The sequence below is a fragment of the Schistocerca cancellata genome, chromosome 12, assembly GCF_023864275.1.
Source record: "Schistocerca cancellata isolate TAMUIC-IGC-003103 chromosome 12, iqSchCanc2.1, whole genome shotgun sequence".
Taxonomy (NCBI): Eukaryota; Metazoa; Arthropoda; class Insecta; order Orthoptera; family Acrididae; genus Schistocerca; species Schistocerca cancellata.
Window position 1 is genome coordinate 162,723,835 of NC_064637.1, and position 26,508 is coordinate 162,750,342.

At 43.3% G+C, this 26,508-nt stretch overlaps 1 protein-coding gene across 1 annotated transcript in view; it reads left to right on the top strand.

The window, feature by feature from the left end:
* LOC126109617 (protein AAR2 homolog) overlaps positions 1-26,508 on the top strand; it is a 111,484-nt gene that overhangs the window by 67,350 nt on the left and 17,626 nt on the right. The window contains exons 3-5 of the mRNA XM_049914660.1: positions 7,314-7,433; positions 16,432-16,670; positions 26,439-26,500. Coding sequence (XP_049770617.1) covers positions 7,314-7,433; positions 16,432-16,670; positions 26,439-26,500 — 421 coding nt within the window. The remainder of the gene's footprint in view (positions 1-7,313; positions 7,434-16,431; positions 16,671-26,438; positions 26,501-26,508) is intronic.

Sequence of the window (26,508 nt, forward strand, 5' to 3'; positions counted from 1 at the left end):
TCTACTAGCCCTCATCTTTTTACCTACTTGATCCTCTGCTGCCTTCACTACTTCATCCCTCAGAGCTACCCATTCTTCTTCTACTGTATTTCTTTCCCCCATTCCTGTCAATTGTTCCCTTAACTCTCTCTGAAACTCTGTACAACCTCTGGTTCTTTCAGTTTATCCAGGTCCCATCTCCTTAAATTCCCACCTTTCTGCAGTTTCTTCAGTTTTAATCTACAGTTCATAACCAATAGATTGTGGTCAGAGTCCACATCTGCCCCAGGAAATGTCTTACAATTTAAAACCTGGTTCCTAAATCTCTGTCTTACCATTATATAATTTATCTGAAACCTGTCAGTATCTCCAGGCTTCTTCCATGTATACAACCTTCTTTTATGATTCTTGAACTAAGTGTTAGCTATGATTAAGTTGTGCTCTGTGCAAAATTCTACCAGGCGGCTTCCTCTTTCATTTCTTAGCCCCAATCCATATTCACCTACTATGTTTCCTTCTCTTCCTTTTCCTACTACCGAATTCCAGTCACCCATGACTATTAAATTTTCGTCTCCCTTCACTATCTGAATAATTTCTTTTATTTCATCATACATTTCTTCAATTTCTTCTTCATCTGCAGAGCTAGTTGGCATATAAACTTGTACTACTGTAGTAGGTGTGGGCTTCGTATCTATCTTGGCCACAATAATGCGTTCACTATGCTGTTTGTAGTAGCTTACCCGCATTCCTATTTTCCTACTCATTATTAAAGCTACTCCTGCATTACCCCTATTTGATTTTGTATTTATAACCCTGTATTCGCCTGACCAAAAGTCTTGTTCCTCCTGCCAGTGAACTTCACTAATTCCTACTATATCTAACTTTAACCTATCCATTTCCCTTTTTTTAAATTTTCTAACCTACCGGCTCGATTAAGGGATCTGACATTCCATCCTCCGATCTGTAGAACGCCAGTTTTCTTACTCCTGATAACGATGTCCTCCTGAGTAGTCCTCGCCCGAAGATCCGAATGGGGGACTATTTTACCTCCGGAATATTTTTCCTAAGAGGATGCCATCATCATTTAACCATACAGTAAAGCTGCATGCCGTTGGGAAAAATTACGGCTGTAGCTTCCCCTCGCTTTCAGCCGTTTGCAGTACCAGCACAGCAAGGCCGTTTTGGTTAGTGTTAAAAGGCCAGATCAGTCAATCATCCAGACTGTTGCCCCTGCAACTACTGAAAAAGCTGCTGCCCCTCTTTTACATGTATTGTGCAGTAATCTATGTTTGTGTAGACGTTTCTTTACAGTGACTGTATAGCATGGAGGTTCCCTCCCATCATGAACTGTTCTACTGGGTAGATATCTATCCAGTGCCTGGTCAACTATTCTTCTAAGCTTCAACCAGAGTTCCTGTGCTTGCTCCTGACCTGTACTGGAAGTTTCAGGTTCCGCACTGAGATATGATAATTGTGGTTTTCTCACCCAGTTTACTGAACTTATATATCTTTCTGCTTGTTTTAGTTTCCCTCGTATTTTGGTATTGTCGTTGCCACAACCGCGTCACGATCACAGGTACCAATGTTGGTGTGGACATTCTCAATGAGGTCAGGTCTGTTTGTTGCTGTTACAGCCAAGATATTTCCATCTCGAGTGGAGTTCCCGACTAGGCCTACGTATTATTGGTAGTTTTCAGAGAAGGCGTTTAGTACTGTTTTGCAGAACGTGTTATCGTGACATCTCAGCTTATCAGCGTCGTACTTGCACGATATTTTGGTAATGTAGCTCGTAATGTTCATCAGGTGCGTCCTGAGTCTGCTCCTCGAATGGCTCCGGTTCAGTATTTACGTATGTGGCCTTTCCCGTCCACCGACAGTTGCAGGCGTTCCCTCTGCGGTCTGTGCCTGCTTGCTGCAATCTTACGGAACAGTGTCGTTCCGTTTTCCGTCCGCTGCAGTTCTGTGTGTTTTCTTTGTGGTGCTCACTCACCAGACCTGCTCCCGGATGTTCCATCTTCGGTATGACGCGTTTGGAATTCTGTCTGAGGTACCGGGCATCCTCCCTGCAGTCCGCTCCTGCGGTTCTGGATGTACGGTGCCGATATCCGGCAGAACACCTGACGACCCGAGATGTCATTATATCGCCGGGAAAGCGTGAAGAGTTGCATCGAAAGACCCTGCAAGGAGGAAACGTACGAGAATACCGAGAAGCCGGGCGAGAAGCTTCGACAGAGGAAAGGGAGGATGCTGAGATCTCTTCAGTGTTTTGCTGATATGTCGAGATGGAGAAGTGGTACCAGTATTTGCCAGAATTAAACATCACATCAACTTCAGAGCAGCGTACGAGATAAAATGTAGAGCAAGCTCAGAACTGGTGACAGAGAGGATTCGAGATATGCGCCACAGGTTATGCGAGATATGTGCCACAGGTTAGATGTAGCTAGATAGCTGTTACACCTTCATCTGTATATGGCATCCTCCTTAACAGGGGAAGATTGTGACTGGGTAGAACATGCCTCCTGGTCTTTAGCGGAGTGTGCCAGAAGCACTGCCTGATCTTGCCAATCTGCAGAGTCTGGCCGCACGAGTAAGAAAGCACGGCAGACGGAGGAGACTCGCACTGTGGCGAATCTGTGTGGCACACGGTTTGACGATACGACCGTAAGAGCACTCGACGAGTGTCTCGACTTCGCGACGACCCCTAGAAATGTGGCCGTTTCGTGTTTTATCAGTGCAGTGGAGCAAGTTGCAGCCATCCTTCTACCTGATGTAGCAGAGGAAATCTGCCAGATACTTGCAGGGCTGTCACGAACACCAGGCTTCCAAAATCGAACGTCACAACTGAGGAGAGGCTTGCACTCGAGGACAAGCTCCGGGAAGACGACAGTATTGTAGTGCTGCCAGCAGACAGAGGGAACTCTGTAGCCATTTTGCAATGGGTGGGCAACTTCTGGGGGCTCCGAATACAGAACTTTGAGTCTGAGCTCGCTGACTTTGTGGAGATGACGACGAAGGTTTTCCTGAAGGAAACAGGGAGGCCTGATAAGCACCATTGTCATGTAGACCATTTGGCCTGCCTAAAATACATAAGGAGGGCATGCCCGTATGCCCAATTGTCAGTAGTATTGGGGCACCTACGTGTGCAACAGCCGAGTACTTAAAAAATATGCTGTCTCTGTATGTGGGGAAATGGGTTCACGACATTCAAATCTCAGACTTCCTACAACACCTCGAGCAACTACACGTCGCAGATGCAGGTATCGCGGTTAGTTTTGACGTGTTATCGCTGTTCGCTAGTGTCCCGTTGAAAGTCACACTAGTACTGATTACAGAGAAATTTGATGGCGCTCTGTCGGACCTGATCGGGCACACACTGCCATCCACGTATTTCCTGTACGGGAACCGATATTACGAGCAAACTGAAGGTATAGCTGTAGGCAGCCCACTGTCTCCTGTGGTTGCCAAAATGTGTGTGCAGAAAGTTGAGGAGAGGGCACTAGAGACAGCCACATACATACCCACGTGCTGCTTCAGGTATGTGGGTGACACGTTCGTGACCTGGCCTCGTGGGAAAGGCGGGCTCAGTGAGTTGCTCGAACAACTTAACTCGTGCCGCCCAAATATTTAAGTTCACCGTAGAACTGCAGAAGAATGGTCAGCTGCCATTTCTGGATAAACTAGTCAAAAGGAAAGCAGACAGATCATTTGGCCACAGTGTGTATCGAAAGCCCACACAAACTGATTTATATCTGCAGGCCAGCAGCGGTCACCACCCTGCACAGAACAACGAGAGTACTTGCGGCATTCGTCCACAGAGCGTGTACCCTGTCGGACTCGTAGAGTCTACCGACAGAAATAGAGCATCTTAAAACTTTCTGCAAAAATGGATACACGACCAAATAAATTGAGAGCGACTCCGACCAGCCGCTACATCACAGGTTCCAGAAGCGGGGCGAGATGAAGCAGAGAAAGTGGTGTATCGGCCCTATGCCTGTTCTATTTCTTCCAGTATCAGTACGATTTTCCATAAACACAATGTCAGGTATGTTTTCTGTCCGTCCGGCAAGATCGGGGGGACTCGTGGGGAGTGTTAATGTCGACCCGGGATTTATAATATACCCGAACCTCGACAAACCGAAAAAGGAACGGCAACGCTCCGACAGATCGCAGTGAGTGGGAGCGGACCGCAGGGGGCGACGCCCGGTACCTCGGGCAGAATTCCAAACACACCAGACCTAAAATGGAACACTCGGGAGCGGGTCTGGTGGGCGCGGACCTCAGAGGGAACACCCAGAACCGCAGTGGACGGAAAACGGAACGGCATAATTCCAGAAGATGGCAGTGAGCGGCCGTGGCTGCAGGGGGAAGGCCCACTCGAACAGTCTCGGGTAGCACCTGACGGAGGTTACGAGCTACATTACTGAAATATTGTGCAAGTACAACGCCGATATTTGGCAGAACACCCGACAACCCGAGACGTCATTCGATCGCCGGGAGAGCCGAAGAGTTACGTCTTATCGTGCCTACCACTAACAAAACTGTAATTTTTCCAGTTAATTTTTGGACGATTAGAGTCTCCGACGATATTAAGCACGATTGGGGAACTCGAGTACTAAGTGAACTGAGGTTTTCTCTGAAGTTTTCGGTTACATCAGGAGATGACTGGTGGGTGATAGAAGGATCCGATTATTGTTTTTTGCCCACCCCTAGTACTGAGTCTTGCCCAAACAATCTCACATGCATCTTTAATTTCTGTCTTGGTGGATTTGAATTTCTTGTCTACTGTGACAAATACACCACCACCATTGCCCATTTGCCTTTCCTTTTGCTATACACTTAAATTTTCCCCAAAAATCTCACTGCAGTCTGTTTGAGCAAACTCTGCAGAGCTAGTTGGCATACAAACTTGTACTACTGTGTTGGATGTGGGCTGCATGTCAGATGCATATGCTGTTTATAGTAACTTATCCGCGTTACGAATAAAACTACTCTTGCATTACCCCTATTTGATTTTGTATTGATAACCCTGTATTCACCTGACCAGAAATCCTGTTCCTCGTGCCACTGAACTTCACTAATTCTCACTATATCTAACTTCAGCTGATCCATTTCCCTTTTTAAATTTCCTAACTGATGTGCCTGATTAAGGGATCTAACTATCCGCACTCCAATCCACAGGACACCAGTTTCGTTTGTTCCGATGACGACATCCTCCCGAGTAGTCCCCGCATGGAGATCCAAATAGGGAACTATTTTATCTCTGGAATATTTTACCCGAGAGGAAGCGAGGTCATCATTTAACCGTACAGTAGAGCTGCATGCCCTCGGGAAAAATTATGGCTGGTGTTTCCCCTCACTTCGATCTGTTCGCTGTACGTACAGAGTGAGGCCGTTTTTATTGGTGTTGCGAGGCCAGATCAGTCAGTCGTCCAGACTGTTGCCACTGCAACTACTGAAATGCCTGCTGCCACTCTTCAGCAATTGCATTTGTTTCGCCCTTCAACAGATAACCCTCTGTTGTTGTCGCACCTACGGTTTTTTGATCGATTTTAGGTTTTTCCTGTCTCTGCGTGACTGTTTTGTGTATTGTGCTTTATTCACAAGGAAAAAAATTTAAGTCGTGCCACAGTTAGAATTCCAGTTAGGTTGCTGCTGCTGCTTTTGTTGTTTTAATATCAATTGTCAGTGCTAGAGTTGTGGCTACGAAGTACAGAGTCGAATTCCTCGGATAAAAAGTTCGCAGTTAACCTACGGTGTCAAATTTCAGTGAAGGCCACAGTGATCATTGTCGGGGCCAAAAGTGTCACCGTCGTGAAACCGGTGAGGCCCCTACTTCGACAACACAGTGCCACACCTGATCAATTAGAATACGTCACAGACTGGACGCATGCCGAGGTGGTGCCCCCGTCAACTGCAGATAAAGTTTGATGGCATCGCTTGCAGTACAACCGTCCTGTTGCCGGTAAACGGTGTGAAGTCTTCATCTGTGCTTTTTGTTTGTCGACCACATACTTCCGAGCTGTACCGAGTGTATTGCCAGTGTGTCTGCAGCAGTTGCTACCACAGAGTTTAATTTCCACCGCTTCGGTAATCACAGAGTCCCACAGTTCGAAGCTCGAGCCCAAATTCTCGTATGTTTGGACCTGATTTAGCATTTATTTAGTAGCCTGTACTCGGCTGCTGCCGGTTTTTCTTATTTTCTATACTCGAGTTGGCAATGTTCGACACAGTGATCGGTGTTAATCCCTGTAGACTGCCCCGTGTAACAGCTACCGCACACCGTGGGACTGGAAGGCCGAGCTGGAACTGTCGGGTGAGACGATTGCCCGCTTACCGTAATCGTGATACGGTTACCGTCCAGCATAGGGGGTAGTTGCGTGTGAAGTGTGGGGTAATTCATTTTCTTAATTGGGACGAGCGTGTGGCAGAGGGTGTGCAGCGCGACGACAGCTGTGCCGGAAACTCCCAGTTGGGAAAGTGACAGTGAATGCTACAGTAGCACATATAATTTTAAGCCCGGTGTGACACGAACGGATCTAACAGAGAACAGTATTTTGCTACAGAGGCAGCACATCTCGGTATTTATCAAGGCTAACAATGTAAGAACTTGATTATGGCTGTAGCACATGATGTGTAGTTATTGTCACACGTATATGTATGGGTGTAGCAGTGAAAGGGTTAAAAACCATCACAGTGTAGCAGTTGGCTGATAACATAACGCAACATAATTCAGTGCTCCGTGCGACCAGTTGTGAGAATGGTGAAATTGGCAGAATCCCCCTCCATCACTTTGTGTCCGTACCCAGAATGTTGTCTTTGTTGTAGCATATTAATCGTGTTCACTACTTCGTAGGACACTGGAGGACAAGTTTATAGAAATAAATTTGGCAGTGTTCAGGAGCATTTGACTCTAATAAAAAAGAATCCCTTTGGGAGTGGACATTGCGACCCGTCGTCACAGAGACGGCCCGACGACATGCCGCATTTGCACCCTCGCAGTCCTAGGCGATGTTATCGCCTTTCTTCTCCGATCTGAGCCTACCTCTCGAGTATTAATGATCTGGATTTTTATTGGGTGCCTCGAGGACGCTCACCTACAAAGTACTAACCGAAATTTGTTTTGCACTAATTCCCTGCTGTCGTTGCTTTTGTAAAATCCTGCCTGTGCATTTAATCCGTCGTTACTTTCCATAAAACATTGTATTGTTTTTAATTTTTTTTTCCATCACAACAGAGTAACGGGAGTAGCTGAACGGTGTCTCATCTTGCGTCCTGCTACCCTAATTACATTGCAGCTCTTGTAACTTTTCCTTTACTTTTTCTCCCTTTTTCAGATGTCGGAGATGAAGAAAAAGCGAGAGTGAGATCAAATCTATTGAACCTGGACAGGTTTCTGGGGCCGTACCCTTTTGATATATGGAAGAAGTGGCAGTCAATGACGAATAAAATATCTGGTTAGTTATTTTATTTTTATGCTTTGTGATACTCTAACTTGTCTTAATATTCGTACACGTGTCCACACTCACATTGTCATTACCTACATAAAGACCTGTGTAACGATCAAAAGCATTGAGAATTATGTTCTCGAGAACTTTAATTTGAACAGCATGTCTGTTAAGGAGTCCTGTACTCTCCAGCCATGCAGCTGGTTGTATTGTACTCACAATAAAGTTCTCATTTTTCGCGCGTGCGTGTGTGTGTGTGTGTGTGTGTGTGTGTGTGTGTGTGTGTGTGTGTGTGTGTGTTTTCTGCAAGACTTGATGTCATCTGCCGTGAGTCTGTAGAAAATAATTTAATCCAAATGAAACAAAATACCTTCCTTTTCTCAAGTTAGCTTTTTGGATGATTTTTATCTTTCGGCATAAAATTTTGAAAAGGAGTTTTGTAAATTTATTTGTGCGACTATTACCTACAGCAAGTACATTAAAATTGATTTCATAAATTGAAACAACTTTTTCTTGCAGTAATCTATATTCATTTGTGCTCCTTGCACACTTTGCCTTTTATGTTGAAGTACGGTTGGAAAATTTAATGTGAAATAATACAGTTTTGTTTTTATAAGGGGTGATCATCAGTATGCCAACTGTCCCATTGTCGCACTAGGTTGGAGGTGCCCGTTTGGTAAAACAGCCTGTCCTGCAGTGCGAAGAAGTCCGTAAGTGCCTGCTGCACATCCTCCTCGACAGGAGTCTTTGACCCTTCACGGTGTGATAATTGCACGGTAAGAGATTGGGACTGTAGGATGTGTGCCCGAGTGTAGCCCACTTCTCTGTAATGGATGGGGCCAGCCTCCCAGATCGATCAGCTTCTCGTGTCAGTTCACAACTGGCACAGAACCTTGCACACCATTCCACAACACTGGATTTTGACAGTCGTGCTGCCCCAGACACATTCTTCGTAGTCCAGCGGATTTCTACCAGTGTCTGTCCTCCGGTAAATGAAGAAAAAGTAACGGCAAATTTTTTTCTGGTAAGACACGTCTGGTAATAGTGACACCGTAATTCACGTTTCCCCATTTACCGGAAGACACGAATGCTACACTAATCCCTCGCTTATACGTTGTTGCCGGTGTACTCGCATCGGAGTCGTGCTTCGTCACACGTACGCTGCACCGGTGTCCTCAGACGGACACTTTTTGATTGCCCCTTACACTAAATGACAATCCCAGAATCCAGTACCAGTTGGAGTTCGCATATGTAACGGCTTACGGGGGCAACAAAAATTTAATTTTCAATATTTTGCATAATTATTCACCAAATTTAAAAATTTGAAATGCTGTCATAATATTCCCATTAAGGGCTGTATAGTCTTTATGTTAAAGGCTTAAGACAGTAATACAAGTATTACGGTTAGAAACAGTGCGTTTTTCTCGAGACAGTACAAGTGGTGTTGGGTAAATACCCAGATGTTATTCATCCGACATCCAAACTTTTTCTTCCGATGCCCCGCCCGACCTCACTCCACCGAAATTATGAGAGAAAGAAAGTTCGTCACTTCTTCCATTTTCAGTGTTCACCCAGTAAAACTTCAGGATCAGAGACGACTTTTTATCTATTACTTCATTACTATTGACTAACAGTAATGACACAAATTGAGAAAAGGAGAAATACCGAAAATTGTGAAGAGTGTATGATATCAGCCTAATTACTTGTGCAGCACAAGTATTGCTGAGAGTGCTGAATAAAAGCCTACATGGCAAGTTGTATATCTGGATCAGGGAGGGACAGTTCGAATTTAGAAGTTTTTATTGATTTGGAAAAAGTGTTCCACAGAGTTTAATGGAACAACCTGATGGATACATTGAAGTAGGAAGAGTAAGCACTGGAAAAGAAATGTCAGAATGAAGAATCGTCGGAAGGGGTGTCGAGACGAAGTCGTCGCCTCTCCCCTCTGTTGTTAGACTTATACCTGCAAGAGATAATTGCAAAAGGCTGTGATGGAAATAGAGGACTACTTATTGATGGAAAGAGAATAGAATGTATACGATTTGCCGATGACACGGTATTAATGGCAGAAAGAGAACGAACTGCAAATGAAATGCTAAAAGATCTGAATGACAGTCGTGTGGGATACGGGATGTGAATTGATATAGCAAAAACAGAATGTACGGTGATCGACAAAGAAAGAAGACTGGCAAATAGTAAGGTAGCCCGAGTTGTTACTAACCAAGTAAGAATATTTAAATATCTCGCTAGTACGACCGGCGAAGACACGATGTCTTCGAGAGGTGATAATACGCATTGCTTAGTGAAGGAGGCATTCGATAGAAAGACTAACTTATTGTGTGGCACATTAGGTAAAGGCCTTAGAAAAACACTCAGCAAGTGTTCTGTGTGGAGTATGGGACTTTATGTGGAGTATGGGACTTTACGCAACAGACATGGAAACTCAGCTGAGAGGATGAGAAAAGGCTAGAAGCATTTGAGATGTGGATGTGGAGAACGGAGAGGATAAGCTCGATGGAAAGAATGAGTAATGAAAGAGTGTCAGTCACAGGAGAACACTGTTGCAGGTTATAAGAAGAATGGCGTGGAACATCTGTTTGGACAGAAATGCTTACTAACGGATCTTTTGGAAGGTCTGATTTGAGGAAGGGAAATGAGAGGAATGAGGGGATACGAGATAACAGACAACATAAAGGGAAGCTGATACTATGCAGACCTGAAGCAGATGGCAGAAGACAGGAGAACATGAAAACCTGCTTGAGGCCAGAACACTAATGATGAATGACTACTGCCTCTTATTTGAACACATTTTGCAGACCATTTATATCTCTAGATTTACCAATAGAGTGCAAGTTACCCACACTGTATCCAAAACGAGCACGAAGTGACTTCCACTGAGCTTCAAATATAATTTCAAATCTGTTCTAAACTTACTTTCACTCACATAATTAATGTCAAATATTCAATCCATTAATTCATTTGTAAAGTAATCAGATGTTCGAAGCAGTTTCATATGAGGCGGTTACATTCTTTATAGACTTCGAGGTTTGTATCCTGCGAACTACGAACGAAGGGCAACAGGCAGCTTCCATATTCCTACATTTCTGAAAAGCATTTGACACGGTATCCACTGTAGACTGTTAACAAAGGTACGAGTGTACGGAATACAGATGTTTAGGACGGGTGGTAGGGACAGAGCATCGAGTGACATTATACTGAGTGCACTATCCGAAAATTACCTCGAGCAATTAAACAGAGAACCGACTCGTGGAGATAACATCTTGGACCTACTGATAACAAACAGACCCGAACTTTTCGACTCTGTAAGTGCAGAACAGGGAATCAGTGATCATAAGGCCGTTGCAGCATCCCTGAATATGGAAGTTAATAGGAATATAAAAAAAGGGAGGAAGGTTTATCTGTTTAGCAAGAGTAATAGAAGGCAGATTTCAGACTACCTAACAGATCAAAACGAAAATTTCTGTTCCGACACTGACAATGTTGAGTGTTTATGGAAAAAGTTCAAGGCAATCGTTAAATGCGTTTTAGACAGGTACGTGCCGAGCAAAACTGTGAGGGACGGGAAAAACCCACCGTGGTACAACAACAAAGTTAGGAAACTACTGCGAAAGCAAAGAGAGCTTCACTCCAAGTTTAAACGCAGCCAAAACCTCTCAGACAAACAGAAGCTAAACGATGTCAAAGTTAGCGTAAGGAGGGCTATGCGTGAAGCGTTCAGTGAATTCGAAAGTAAAATACTAGGTACCGACTTGACAGAAAATCCTAGGAAGTTCTGGTCTTACGTTAAATCAGTAAGTGGCTCGAAACATCATGTCCAGACACTCTGGGATGATGATGGCATTGAAACAGAGGATGACAAGCGTAAAGCTGAAATACTAAACACCTTTTTCCAAAGCTGTTTCACAGAGGAAGACCGCACTGCAGTTCCTTCTCTAAATCCTCGCACCAACGAAAAAATGGCTGACATTGAAATAAGTGTCCAAGGAATAGAAAAGCAACTGGAATCACTCAACAGAGGAAAGTCCACTGGACCTGACGGGATACCAATTCGATTCTACACAGAGTACGCGAAAGAACTTGCCCCCCTTCTAACAGCCGTGTACCGCAAGTCTCTAGAGGAACAGAAGGTTCCAAATGATTGGAAAAGAGCACAGGTAGTCCCAGTCTTCAAGAAGGGTCGTCGAGCAGATGCGCAAAACTATAGACCTATCTCTCTGACGTCGATCTGTTGTAGAATTTTAGAACATGTCTTTTGCTCGAGTATCATGTCGTTTTTGGAAACTCAGAATCTACTATATAGGAATCAACATGGATTCCGGAAACAGCGATCGTGTGAAACCCAACTCGCATTATTTGTTCATGAAACCCAGAAAATATTAGATACAGGCTCCCAGGTAGATGCCATTTTCCTTGACTTCCGGAAGGCGTTCGATACAGTTCCGCACTGTCGTCTGATAAACAAAGTAAGAGCCTACGGAATATCAGACCAGCTGTGTGGCTGGATTGAAGAGTTTTTAGCAAACAGAACACAGCATGTTGTTCTCAATGGAGAGACATCTACAGACGTTAAAGTAACCTCTGGCGTGCCACAGGGGAGTGTTATGGGACCATTGCTTTTCACAATATATATAAATGACCTAGTAGATAGTGTCGGAAGTTCCATGCGGCTTTTCGCGGATGATGCTGTAGTATACAGAGAAGTTGCAGCATTAGAAAATTGTAGCGAAATGCAGGAAGATCTGCAGCGGATAGGCACTTGGTGCAGGGAGTGGCAACTGACCCTTAACATAGACAAATGTAATGTATTGCGAATACATAGAAAGAAGGATCCTTTATTGTATGATTATATGATAGTGGAACAAACACTGGTAGCAGTTACTTCTGTAAAATATCTGGGAGTATGCGTGCGGAACGATTTGAAGTGGAATGATCATATAAAATTAATTGTTGGTAAGGCGGGTACCAGGTTGAGATTCATTGGGAGAGTCCTTAGAAAATGTAGTCCATCAACAAAGGAGGTGGCTTACAAAACACTCGTTCGACCTATACTTGAGTATTGCTCATCAGTGTGGGATCCGTACCAGATCGGGTTGACGGAGGAGATAGAGAAGATCCAAAGAAGAGCGGCGCGTTTCGTCACAGGGTTATTTGGTAACCGTGATAGCGTTACGGAGATGTTTAGCAAACTCAAGTGGCAGACTCTGCAAGAGAGGCGCTCTGCATCGCGGTGTAGCTTGCTCGCCAGGTTTCGAGAGGGTGCGTTTCTGGATGAGGTATCGAATATATTGCTTCCCCCTACTTATACCTCCCGAGGAGATCACGAATGTAAAATTAGAGAGATTAGAGCGCGCACAGAGGCTTTCAGACAGTCGTTCTTCCCGCGAACCATACGCGACTGGAACAGGAAAGGGAGATAATGACAGTGGCACGTAAAGTGCCCTCCGCCACACACCGTTGGGTGGCTTGCGGAGTATAAATGTAGATGAAATAGTGTCCCAGATATGACTGTGGCTCAAAAACATCGTAAGTAACATAACCAATACGTTGTCGTCGACGGCGAGTCTTTGTCTCGTGAGGGTATCGTTAAGAGTGCCCCAGGGAAGTGTGATATTTTGTATATACATAAATTTTGTATTTGTAGGGATCCACAGCCTCCAGATGTTTAATAAAATTAAACATAATGCATAGTAGGCTGTAATGCAATTTTTATTTAATTGAGCGATTAGCTAATTTCGAACACTTGTCTTTGTGAGGCAACTGTAAAACCGACATAGAAAAGCACAACATCGTCTGCATACAATGCCATGTATAAATAACACTTTAAACATCTCACATTAAGATAAAATATTACTGCACAAATTTCTTACAAGCATGTAGTAACTGACAGCAGCTGGTAATATGTTGTCACAGATTCATATTCATCCAAAACTTTAAGACACCCCATAGCACACACCGTAGGCACGTCATATATATTGTCGGAGTGTCAGACTTAGTTGGTGTCACGTATAAAAACAATCGGTAACCACAGGATACATTATGGACATAAAATACTATATACAGTGCATGGCATATCCCTGGGCAAATTGCATTGTATTAAATGTCATATTAACAAAAATATATACGAGGTAGGTACAAAATTCCACAAGTAATAGAAATACAATACTCCACGAACTGCTGGCATACCAGGTATAACAACTGCCTTATATCGTAAGTCGTCAGTGTCTGAAAGCTATGTCTGGACACACAGAAGCCAGACCGGGTTATTTGTACGGAAAGAGAACCCACAGAATTTTTTAAAGTAACAACCAATATGCAGTGCGTGAACGGGTATTAACCAAATGTCACCCGTATTATAAAATGTTTCGCCCCAGAATGGGAACGTCGAGTACTTTGTGACTTACAGTGCGTGATATCATCATAATACAAAATACATTAAAAACCGTGTGATTGGTTCAATATAAAAAAAAATATTGTGGGGAAAAACTCAAAACAGGAAGGAATATGTGGCCACTTACAGTAACCATAACACCAAAATATAAAATGTGTAAAAATCAATATCATGCTCCTAAAGGAGGAGCAGTTCGTTACTCAACATTCACTTACATCAAACATTATTGGATATGTAGGGTTTCCAAAATGATGTTTTCACAATAATATCCATACCTCTAGTATTGAGCAAATACACGGTAACACATCACATTCTTTGAGGAAAGATATACAGTAACCGATAGCAGAATTAAGACAGGAACAGGTATACATTAGTGAATGAATGACGCGTGTGGAGTAAACAGCTGAGCTAATACACACTACTTATTCAGAATAAGAAAAGTGTCAAGAATTGTAAAATGTAGGGATGGGCAGCAAACACCTAATACGTGCAACAATAAGTGTGGAAGCCACCACTGGGCACACAATATAAGGTATTCTGTTGTCATTATATACATTCCATTATAAAATTGTAAAACACGTGCAAAAACATTTTATATTGTGTACCCAGAAGTGGCTCCCACACTTATTGTTCACTGATGTGTAGGAGATGACTTACACAAAATTTCTGGTTGGTGTGATCAGTGGCAGCTATTGCTAAACATTGAAAACTGTAATTTAATGCAGTTCAGTAGGAAAAACAGACCTGTATTGTTTGAATACAGCATTATTAGTGTGGTGTTAGACAGTCAGGTACACTAAATATTCTTGTAGAAATTAAAAACAGCCCATCAGTTGAAAATTGGGAGGTTTATTAAAATCCCTTTACCACGGTTTCAATGTTTATAAAAACATCATCTTCAGGAGGAAAATACGGACAACCTGTGAGAGTTAATATGCTTAGTGTGTCCATATTTTCCTGCTGAAGAGGATGTTTTTGAAACAGTGGTAAAGTTTGCAATTGATTAGCTGTTTATTATTTGTACAAGATGATTTCTTGCTACAGGTGCTGCTTCAGCCACTACAAAACTTTAAAATTTATTAAATATCTAGGTGCTACACAGTAAAGTGATACGAAAGTGAATGAGCACATAAGGATTGTGGTAGGGAATAAAAATGCACAAATTCATATTACTAGGAGGATTTTAGGAAAATGTGGCTCAGCGGTATACGAGACTGCTCGTAGGACACTAGTACAACCCATTCTCGAGTAGGCCGACTGATCGAGTGTACGGGATCTGCGGCAGGTCGGATTAAACGGAGACATTGACACTGTTCGGAGCTGGGCTGCTAGATTTGTTACCGGTAGGTTTGAACAGCACACGAGTATTACGGAGATGCTTTGGGAACGTAAATGGGAATCCCTGAGGAGAAGACAGTGTTGTTTTCGACTGACACTACTGAGAAAATGAAGAGAACTATTGTTTGAAGCTGACTGGAGAACAATTCTACTGCCTCTGACATTCATTTTGTGTAACGACTGTGAAGATAAGTTTGAGAAATTGGGCTCATCCGCAGGCGTATGGAGTGTCATTTTTCCACAGGTCTGTTTGCGAGTGGAAGAGAAAAGGAAGTGAAGAGTGGTGGTAGGGGGTACCCTTCGCCGTGCACTGTACGGTGGCCTGCAGAGTATATATGTAGTTGTAGATGTATGTATAGGTTCTGTCGACCCCTTAAAATTACACCCGTCCGAATCGAAAGCATGCGCCTTGTAATGTTACCTCTTTCGTCCGGGGAACAAGTATTAAATATCGTCAATTATTTTATATCAAATTATGGCACGTGTTTAAAAACCTGTGTGATCTTGCTGGTTTCAATAGTGGACCACAAGTCCCCGTCAATCTGTTCACTCTATTAACAAAGCAGAAGAGACTTAAATATTTCACGAGAGAAGGTAACTCCACAGTACAAATACGAAATAATTTAATTACCTTACCTCGAATACTCGTCGTTGCTTGCTCGTTGTCTAGGGGTAACTTCTGGATTTGCTGTAATTGTTACTACAATGGGTCCTCGGGTTTTTAATATGCTACGCAAGAACTGATACTGTTTAAAGCTTTCCGTATTATATATTTTCATAATATCACCTTCATAACTATCAGTAGGTCACTAATATAAGCATTTCCAACATCGCCCGTTTCTCACAACTTCTAGAGACTCACTGTCTCTCACTCACCAAAACGCGACTGTCTCTTAGCCTCACTTGGCAGAAACTGTTTCTGCATTAACAATCGAAGACCCTACAAAGTACACAGGTTTGCTGACATGAATTGAGCATAGATATTTTACACATCACACGTAGGCACTTACGAAAACAGTACAAAAATTGAATAGAGTTCTCAAATAGTTCTGCAGCAATACATAATACAATTGTCCTGCAAATTATTAGTTTTTATAATAAAATGATAATATTTCAGTTTAAGTTCACTATAATTATATATTAATATAACTGTTCTTTCACGTCGATTCACGGCACCGCATAGCTCGCCGGCCGACGGCATCGATAGTTTCGGTAGTCCGTTACATTACGGCGTGCTGACAGCTTTCTCTCCCCCGACAGCACGGCTGGCAGAGAGGCTGATGCCCGAGTGCGGGCAAGTGCGGTCCGCCCCGGAGATGGCACCCACGCCGTCCGACGGAGACGGAGCGGAGGAGGGTCGGCGGGGAAGGCGGAGCGGCGCGACGGCAGAGGAGCGGGAGGAGCGGCTGCTGCCCGCGCTGTGCCCGTTGCCCGGCACCGCGCCACGCCTCACCCCGCTCCCGCTGCAGGGCTGGCCACGGGGTGCCACGCCCGCCGAGGTGACTCCGCCATTGTTTTGTCTGTTGCTTAGCTGTATTCTGTATGACCCTCGTCCGACTTCTGTATCGATTTCATTTTCTAGAAAGTGATACAGTCGGTTGTATCTCTGTAGGGCATCACATTTTCGGTTCCCCAAGCTTTCCCGTACTCGGAATGCGATTTGTGCATTTATTTGCCAGCTAATATAAATCTGTGTTCCGTACTGTCACAAACTGCTATTATCGTGGACTGACGAGACGTGTACTGGTAATATGTTACTGCCAGGAGTGCACTGGGGAAGCGTAATAGGACCACTCTTGTTCCCTATATACGTAAATACTCTGACAGAACCAGTGTGCGACTGTTGCTTACGGTGTCGGAGTGTGCAGAAAAATTTTCTCTCTGAATAGCTGTAGGACCATAAAAGACGACTCGGACAGAATTTCTATTTCGAGTGACGAATAGCAGTTTATTCTAAATGTACAATCGTCTAACCCAATGCGGACGAGTAAGAGAAACAGTCGTGTAATATTTGATTAAAGTATTATCTGTGTGCTGCCGGACACAGTCGAGTCGATTAAATGTGTAGGTATAATGTAGCAGAATGACACAAAATGGAACGAGCGGGAAAGGTCAGTAGCGGTGAATGTGAAAGGTCCGTTAAGATTTATTTGTGGAATTCTAGGTACGTGTAGTTCACCTATAAAGGAGAACACTTACAGAACAGTTTTGTGACCCATTCTCGGGTATCGGTGACGTGCTCTGAATCGTCACGAGGTCGTATTGAAAGAAGTAGTTGCGAGGCAGCCGCTAGATTTTTAACTCGTAGGTTCTGTCGACACGTGAGTATTATCGAAATGCCCCGTGGACTCGAATGGGCATTCCTCGAGGGAACACGATGTTCTTTTCACGAAACACTATTGTGGAAGGCTGCAGTGTGATTCTGCTGCTGCCGCTGACGTACATCTCCCGTAAGGACAGCAGTGACGAAATAAGAGAAATTAGGGTTCGCACTGATGCTTAAAGACCGTCATTTTTCCCTCGTTCTGTTTGTAGGTGGAACAGGAAATGGAATATCTAGTAGTGGTACAAAGTATCCTTCACCGCACACCCTTTGGGGGATTTCAGAGGACGTACCGACAGTAGAAAGTTTTTTTGTTACCAGCCATTCTCACTAAATGCAAATATTGGCCTAGCATCTTGGAGACCATACGTATGTCTAACCCTCACCCTCTTTATTTCAATCTAAGCACTGCTCCCTGCCTCCATTCCCTCCCTTTCTGTCATCCGCACCCTCTAGAACTGGATTTTATTCTCCTATGTCTTTCAGATTGATTTATCATTCTGTTCCTTCTCTTTGTTAGTGTTGTCTACACATTTATTTCCTCGGTGATTCTGTGGAGAACCGTGTCATTTCTTATTTGATCTACTTTGTGTTCAAACTCCTTTTATTGCACCACACCTCAGACAGCTCGATTCTGTTCTCTTCCTGTTTCTGCCTCGCCCACGATTCACTTCTGTAACATCTAAATTTTATTATTGAAAAATTCTGATATTTCAATAGTGTTTTCAAAGTGTCGGCCTTTTTACTAATTTGCTCCGTTAAATTTCAGTGGAATAAGAGTGAGTACATTAAGCGGTATTGTGTCACTTTGCTGTTAACACAGCGTAAGATTAATTTTCTGCAGTTCCCGGTCCGTCGGTGTTCCTTATCCTGTCGGGACGTGTGCGACACGACAAATAAATGGAGAGTGTTCTGCTCCCGTTTAGTAGCAGTAGACTTCTTTAAGTGAGGAATACCTTCGTTGCCTGTGCTAGTCTGCTTCTTCGTCCCTCGTGCATTTTTTGCTTCCAGCATAAAGCAGCTACATCTCTTCATTTGCTCATCTGCTACGCAGTCCCTAATTTTGATGTACACTTCACCATTGATCTTATTTTTGCAACAGCAAATACTTTTGTCCAGCTGTGCGAGGTGGCTGAGGCACTGGACTCATGTTTGGGGAGAATCCCTGTCATTTCGTCTGTATTTAGGTTTTCTGTCATTTTCCTAAAGCACTGAAGACATTTGCCGACAGGATGTCGAATGCTGATCTTCCTTCCTCGTGTTTCAGTGGTTTCATCCTCCACTCTCAGTGGATATTCTTTTACTTTGTTGACTATTCATCCTGTTCTTCAGGTTTTGTAATTCTTGCTCACTTTAAAAATGGATAACGATATTAACAGCGGATCTTTATTGTCAATATTTTTCCCCTTGAATTTTAATCTCACTCGTTCCTTCTTTGGTATACTGGTTGAGCAGGAGAGGAAAAGATTGCATCCCTGCTCATGCCCTTTGTAATTGGAGTGCTTTTGTGTTTGTCTTCCATTCTTATATTGCCTCCATGTTCTTGTAAATATTACCCCTATTTTCCGAGACCGGTGGGGGTGGGGGGGTGGGGGGAGAGAGAGACAGAGAGAGAGAGAGAGAGAGAGAGAGAGAGAGAGAGAGAGAGGATTGATCCTGTATCACTTTAAATTGTCAAATACTTTTTGTAGCCAGACTGGTCCTATGGAAGTTTCTTCATTTTCTTTGCATTTATTATCAAGTGCAGTGTCAGGAGTGCCTCTGTGGTGCCTTTGCTTTTCTTATCCAACAGACCCCCAGTTTTCTCTTCCATTGTTGTGTTTATTGTTTTCTTTTCCCAGCAACTTGGATGCACGATTTGTTAAGCTGATTGTGCGGTAGGTCTCGCATATATCCACATTTACTGTCTTGGAGTCGTGCGGGTGAATACTATACTGTACATCCAGTGGTACGTCTCCATTCTCATGGATTCTATAACGTGAACTGAATAATTCACTCAGCAATTTGAGAAACTCTGAAGGAATGTTATCTATCCCTTCTCCACATTTGATTACACGTCTTCCAAAGCTCTGTTAAACTTTGACTCTAATACTGGATCCCGCGTGTTCTCCAAGTCACACACACGTCCACAGACGATCCCTTCCCCTCGTACAGGTGTTCGCTGCTCTCTTTCTACCCATCTGCTCACTCGTCTACATTTAAAAGTGAAATTCCTTTTACACTTTTTATGTGAGTGCCCCGGTTACCTCCGAGGAATTCCTCGACTCCGTTTCCTCACCTCCCTTTTGTAGGTCTCTTCCCAATACCACAAACTTCTTGGAACAAGCAGCCATTTATAGTCTTAGAATAGGCCCTGACTTTCTCGTCCTCCAGGTCGATACAGGCTCCACCCTTTATGACGGTGAGTTGAGGTGGTCATGTGACAGGAGGTGTGTGGTCCTTCCACTACTAGCCCTCCCATCCCACATGGCCAGCCCAGCCTGCAAACCCGGTGAAAATTACTGAGCCTGCACCAACAGCTCCCCATCAAATACCCTTTTTCCTCGTCCCAACTATCCCTGCATATGCACTGTCTATCCCCCTCCTAAAATCTACAGCCCCCCCTTCCACACTGCCCACCCCCCCCTCCTCCCTTGCCTCCTGACACCCCATTATAGGACGGTTATTGTGCTCTCACAGAACAATCTCGGCCTTACTCGACAGACACTTCCGATCTGTTGCCGGTGTCCCAGCTCGCTGCTCGGAGGACGCCGAATGTCGGCTCGGGTTGCCCCGCCTCCTGAATCGCAGACGGCTTCACCTCCCCTTATACTGATATTCCCCGCACCCGCAGCCTTTCTACTGTCGAGCACTGCCTGTCTGAATGTCTGGCCGAGCTAGTACGCCTCACGTAGAAAAAAACGTACAAAAAAATCTTTAGCACAGCAGTGGCACCCGTGGCACACCTCCGTTTGCCGACCTATTTTGGGGCTGCCCAGACCGGACCTTCCCAGCCGTCACAGACCCCGGGCCCCTCGTCCGGCTCGGATTTGTCGACGGTGCGTTTCCGGGCCGAACCGTGGGCCGGGGTATTCTATCTTTCAAAATGAGTTTTCACTTTGCAGTGGATTGTGCTCCAATTTGAAACTACCAGGCAGATTAAAGCCGTGTGCTAAATCCGGGTCGGAGTTGCGGCACGGCACACAGTTGTAATCTGCCTGGTAGTACGACTCCGTATCCGTTCCTCTCGGCCTTTACACCTCCTTTCTCCCCTTTCGACTGCCGGGCCACCTGTCCGGGCGTCACGCCCCACTTGGCCGACAGTTCTGTGAAAACCTGACTTCAGCATTTTTATCTTTGTATCGTCTTTAATGTAAATACTATTTACCAGCTCTGACACTATGTCTGGATCTCTGAAGTTTTTATTCCTTCCCCATCTCCCCTCGTTTTGCTGCTTGAAAAAAGCAGTAGATTAAGTATTCTTGCAGTTACATTGAATAAAAAAAGATTCATTTATCTGTTGTATATGTAGAACTAATGATTCCATTTGACAAGGCCTTTTTTGTAATTTTGCAAGGATTTTCTTTGAGCTTTTATATTAGGTTGGTGCACAAGACCGTAGCAGTTTTGTTTTTGTTCCGGTTGCTATGGATTTGTTTATCAATTGTGATTTTTTTTTTTTATTTGTATTTTCATTGTTTCTGTTTGAGTTCATATTGTCATTTTGTCATTTGAGTGAGTGGAGCTGGGAATGTTAGAAAATGGAGTGCCAAGTGGAGAAATTGGAACATTTCTGTCATACTGTTCTGTTCGAGTTCGGTAGAGGGGTGACGGCAGCAGAGGCGGATAGAAATACAGAAATGTTTGTACTGTGCAGGGGGATAAAACCGTTGGACAGAAAATGGCAAGAAAATGGTTTTCTCTTTCTGAGGAGGATCGTTTCGATGTTAGTGACGCTCCACATTCACGTAGACCTTTCGGGGCTCGACGGAGAAGGATTAAATGCATTGGATGTACGAATACTGCTTGCTCTAAAAAAATCAGTGAGAGACCCTATGTGCGTCTCTGCTTGCTCGTCATCAGTTGGCTCGTGAACGACCCCGGCCGTTCCTTTCCCGTGTCATTACTGGTGACGAGAATTGGTGTCTTTACGCTAACACGAAAAGAAAGAAATGGTCGAGACAAAGCAAAGTGGCAACTCCCTGAACAAATACCTGTCTGCATTCACAAAAAATAATGTTGAGCATCTGGTAGAACGGCAGCAGTACAGTGTACTAAGAATCGCTTCGCTAAGGTGTAACAGTCACTGCTGACGTTTATTGTCGACAAGTGAGATCTGTTGCAGATGCGGTCTAAGAACAGAGACCGAGAAGAGTGTGTGTGAAGTGATGCTACTCCGCATTAACGCCTGCCCGCATTCTCTGTAGGCCGACAAAAAATGCTGTACGGGAGTCGGGTCGGGAAGTCACTCGAGACCCGCTCGGTTTGTCTGATCTTGTGCCCTAGCATTTTCAGCTTTACTGCTCTCTATTGCACAACCTTCAGGGAACTTCCTTTCCGGACGAAAATGTGTTCCAAACGTGGCCGGGCGAATTCTTTGCCTCAAAACGATGTGATTCCTACAGTTGCAGAATCAAAAAGTTATCCCAGTGTTGGCAAACTGTCGTAAATCTTGAAGCAGAATACGTCGATGACTGAGGTCTATATTATGTGCATCTGTTGTGTTTATTAACCTTGTAGAAAAAGCCAATACTTCTATTCTAATGTGTTTCCCTTGTAATGTAACTTATCATCATCCTTTTGCCTCTCAGGCTTGGGAGGCCTCAATATGACTTTCATCTCTCAATAAATTCATTTTCATTTCTCAATAAATTCATTAAATTTCTTCAGTGATGTAAAATCCTTTGCAAGTAAATATTCTCAGTACATCATCATTTATTAACTTCAATTGTGTGGAAACACATTTTGTGTGTAACAGATCAGTGTGTCTGTTCTTGACTAAGTCTGACAAGGAAGTAACTAACTTCAACATGACATATTACACAATAAATTATTTTATTTTCTTACAGTCAAATTTGAGTTAAAATAATTAAGTTAGAGCAGCGTATCACCGAGCGGCCGGATCCTCTCGCGATCGCCGTTTGTCACGTATGCCGTGGCAGTGGCCCGTTCGGAGTAAATGGCCGCTGCAGTGGAGGTACTGCCATCAAAATGTTGTCGGTCGTGCACTTGGCGTGAAAAAAAAAGTTATTTATTAATGATATCTTCAATACACTGTTTTGACACACAAATAAAAGTATCAAGACACCCATTAAAACGTTTTAGCATCTACACGGCATTTCGGAAGGAATAGTGAATATTTTAGGAAGTGGTGGTATAGACTAAATTGAATAAAACATTCCGTATGACAAATCTCCAGTTTTATTGGCTTCAGAGATTGGGCTGGTTAAAGACAGATGTCTCTGTTTTGCTTGTCGGTTCTCCTGTTGATAATGGGTTTGTGTATTAGTTCCAATTTTAGTTTTAAAGTTCAAGTTGTGAAGTTGTGCTCGAGTTTAAGTAAATTAATTTCTCGACTGTGGTTGTGGCTGCGAGTTGTCGGCAATTTCTTCTGTTCGAGTACACTGCACGTATTTCCAAATTGTGAGCCCTGGTATTTGTGTATTTATAGTGGTATTTGCGTACAGGCTTTTTAATGGAAGCACTGCCACTGCTCACAGAGAATGCGAAAGACGATTTTGTAACCGCAGACTACCAGATTCTAGAGTGTTTATTCGTGTTTTTACTAAACTACGTGAGTCTGGTGCGATGCCCAGCAGATGTAACTCGTCTGAACGTGGAAATGAACAGAGAGCGGATAAAGTAAAAGACAGTATTCATTTGGTAGGTTGTACGGTTTCAACGAACGCACACAAAATTTCGACAGGTACCGGTGTTCCGCATAAAAGAATATGGCAGGCACTGTGTATGCACAGCCCGTGATTTTATCGTACGAGCAGATTCGACATCTTCGAGAACAGAGGGGAGGTAGGCAATCGGAATTTTGCTGTCGGCTGTTTTCGTAGTGCCAAGTAATCCAATTAATACTGTTTACTGACTGAGTCACCTTCACTCGATACGGTACGAATAACACTCGTAACTCGCGTCAGTTGTCCGACGAAAAGCCACATTCCTTTCACGGGTGCTCCTCGGCGGGTGTCGTCTACTGTGACGGACAGACTGCTGATCGAGTTTGTCGTATTGTCGTATCGCCCTACTGGGTCCCTGTATCTACACTTCTGTGAGAATGAGCTTCCAGTATTACTAGAAGTCGTTCCTCTGACTACAACAGTGGGTATGTTCTCCCAGTACAATGCAACTGGTGCACATTAGAGGTATCGGGTGACGTATCATCTAAGCCTAACATTTCACAGAAGACGGATTGACAGAAATGTTTACAGTTAACGGCTGTCGAGGCCCCTGAACTAGGGGAAGCTCGAAAGGTAAAGTCTACAGAGAAAATGGAAACACGGGAGACAAATTGATCATTTGGGCAATAAGTAGTGCTGCCCTCGTAACAAATGCCGAGACTACCACAGGAAGACAACGTGTGATGATGTCGAGAGAATCAGAAAGTGAATTGCAGTTGGAGGTCTATTTTATGAAAATCAGCTTTGAATTTAATCATTTGCTTTTGCTTAACACATTTTGAGGTGTAAAAATATTTGCTGCTCCTCCTGAAATGTCCAGTATCATATTATTACAACTACTAAGTCATCTATCTTCTAATCGTATAGAGGAGATACCGAGTCGCGGACAGGCACAACAAAAAGATTTTCACAATTAAAGCTATCGGTCGTTAAGGCCTTCGTCGACAATAGATGACGCTCTCACACTCGCAGTCTCACTCGCACAACCGCAACTCGCACACGCAGATGGAGTCTCGGGCAACTGAAACCAGTGAAACTGAGTGGGGTTTCAGTTGCCTGAGACTGCACTTGTGTGTTATTTATTTTATTTTATTTACACGTCGAGTTCCGTAGGACTAAATTGAGGAGCAAATCTCGAAGGTCATCGAACTGGTCAGTACGTCAAACTACAACATAAAAGTAATAACAGATAAAAATAAGATGTTTATGAACCTAAAAAATTCAAGCCGTAAGTTTTAGTAAAGGCAGTCAACAATACAAGAATCAGCTTAATTTTTCAAGGAACTCTTCAACAGAATAGAATGGGTGACCCGTGAGGAAAAGCTTCAGTTTCGATTTGAAAGTGCGTGGGTTACTGGTAAGATTTTTGAATTCAAGTGGTAGCTATTTGAAAATGGATGCAGCAGTATACTGCACACCTTTCTGCACGAGAGTTACGGAAGTCCGATCCAAATGCAGGTTTGATTTCTGCCAAGTATTAAATGAGTGAATGCTGCTTATTCTTTGGAATAAGCTGATATTGTTAACAAGAAATGACAGTAAGGAATATATGTATTGAGAGGTGAATGTCAAAATATTCAGACTCGTGAACAGAGGTCGACAAGAGGTTCGTGAACTTACATCACTTATTGTCCGAAATGCCCGTTTCAGAGCCAAAACTATCCTTTTGGAATGGGAAGAGTTACCCCAAAATATAACACCATATAACATAAGCGAATGAAAATAAGCAGACTAATTTTCGTGTCGAATGATCACTCACTTCAGATACCTTTCGAATAGTAAAAATGGCAGCATTAAGTCTTTGAACAAGATCCTAAACATGGGCTTTCCATGACAGTTTACTATCTATATGAACACCAAGAAATGTGAACTGTTCAGTTTCACTAATCAAATGACTTTCTTCTAATCATATAGCAGAGAGGCTGAGTCACAGATAGGCACAACAAAAAGACTATCGCAGTTAAAGCTTTTGGTGGTTACGCATGCGCAAGTCGCATTTTTGTGTGTGTGTGTGTGGGGGGGGGGGGGGGGTTCCATCAAAGGCCTTGTTGGCCAAAAGCTTGTATTGTGCCTACCTGCGACTCAGCATCTCCGCTATAAGGTGAGTAGCAACTTTCCTTTTCATAATATTGTATACCTATTTTAAGTATATTCAAAGAACATCTATAAATGTGTGTGTGTGTGTGTGTGTGTGTGTGTGTGTGTGTGTGTGTGTGTGTTTTGTAGTGTTGTTGCGTTACTAGCTGGTGTGCATAAAACTCTTATTTGATGCAAATTGCAAAAGCCACACTTCAATACAATTGTTTTATTTATCAATTGTAATTAATATAAATTATCGTTTTGAGAAGTGTATAGTATTTACTCCCATTTTTCCTGTATCTAAACAGCTATTTTATTCTTTTCCACTTTAATAACCATCAATTTGAAACCATATGCATATATAATGTGGGACTCTATTCACTTCTGAAACATACTGTATATCATTTGAACATGAGGAAGCAGCTCAGGCCGTTCACCAGTAGATTGCAGTTGAGTATATTGATATTAAAATCCATTTACCAATTAAAGCTGAAAGAAAAAGACTCTGTGATAACTCTGCTTCCACCATTATATGTCTCACACAGGCATTATGAGAATAGGATAAGAGAAATTAGTGTACAGAGGCATGCAGTGGTAATTTTTCTTTGCTCACTGCACAAACGGAACAGGACAAACAGTTAATAATACTGGTACAAAATCTTCATCTGTACACTTCGCACTTTTGGAGCACGTATATAGATGAAGATGCTGTTTCTTTGGGATCAGAGCCACGTGTGTATAATTGTAATGTTGAGCTGTATCATTTTCATTTGGATATTTTAGGTGCTCGGATGGTGTAAAACTGTGGACTACTAGAACTGCTAGTACAGGAACACAAAAAGTGTCCTAACTATTGTTCCGTAACACATCGGTATACCTGTGACGTTGTATTATGTTTACTTCTTGCACTGTATTACCAGAGTAGTCGTTACTTTCAGTTTTATCCGTAAATAATGATTCCTCTCCATCTCCTTCAGGTGACGAGACACTCTCTAGACTCGAGCTTCAAATTGGATACATTACTACAGCAGATGGACAGGTGCGTAC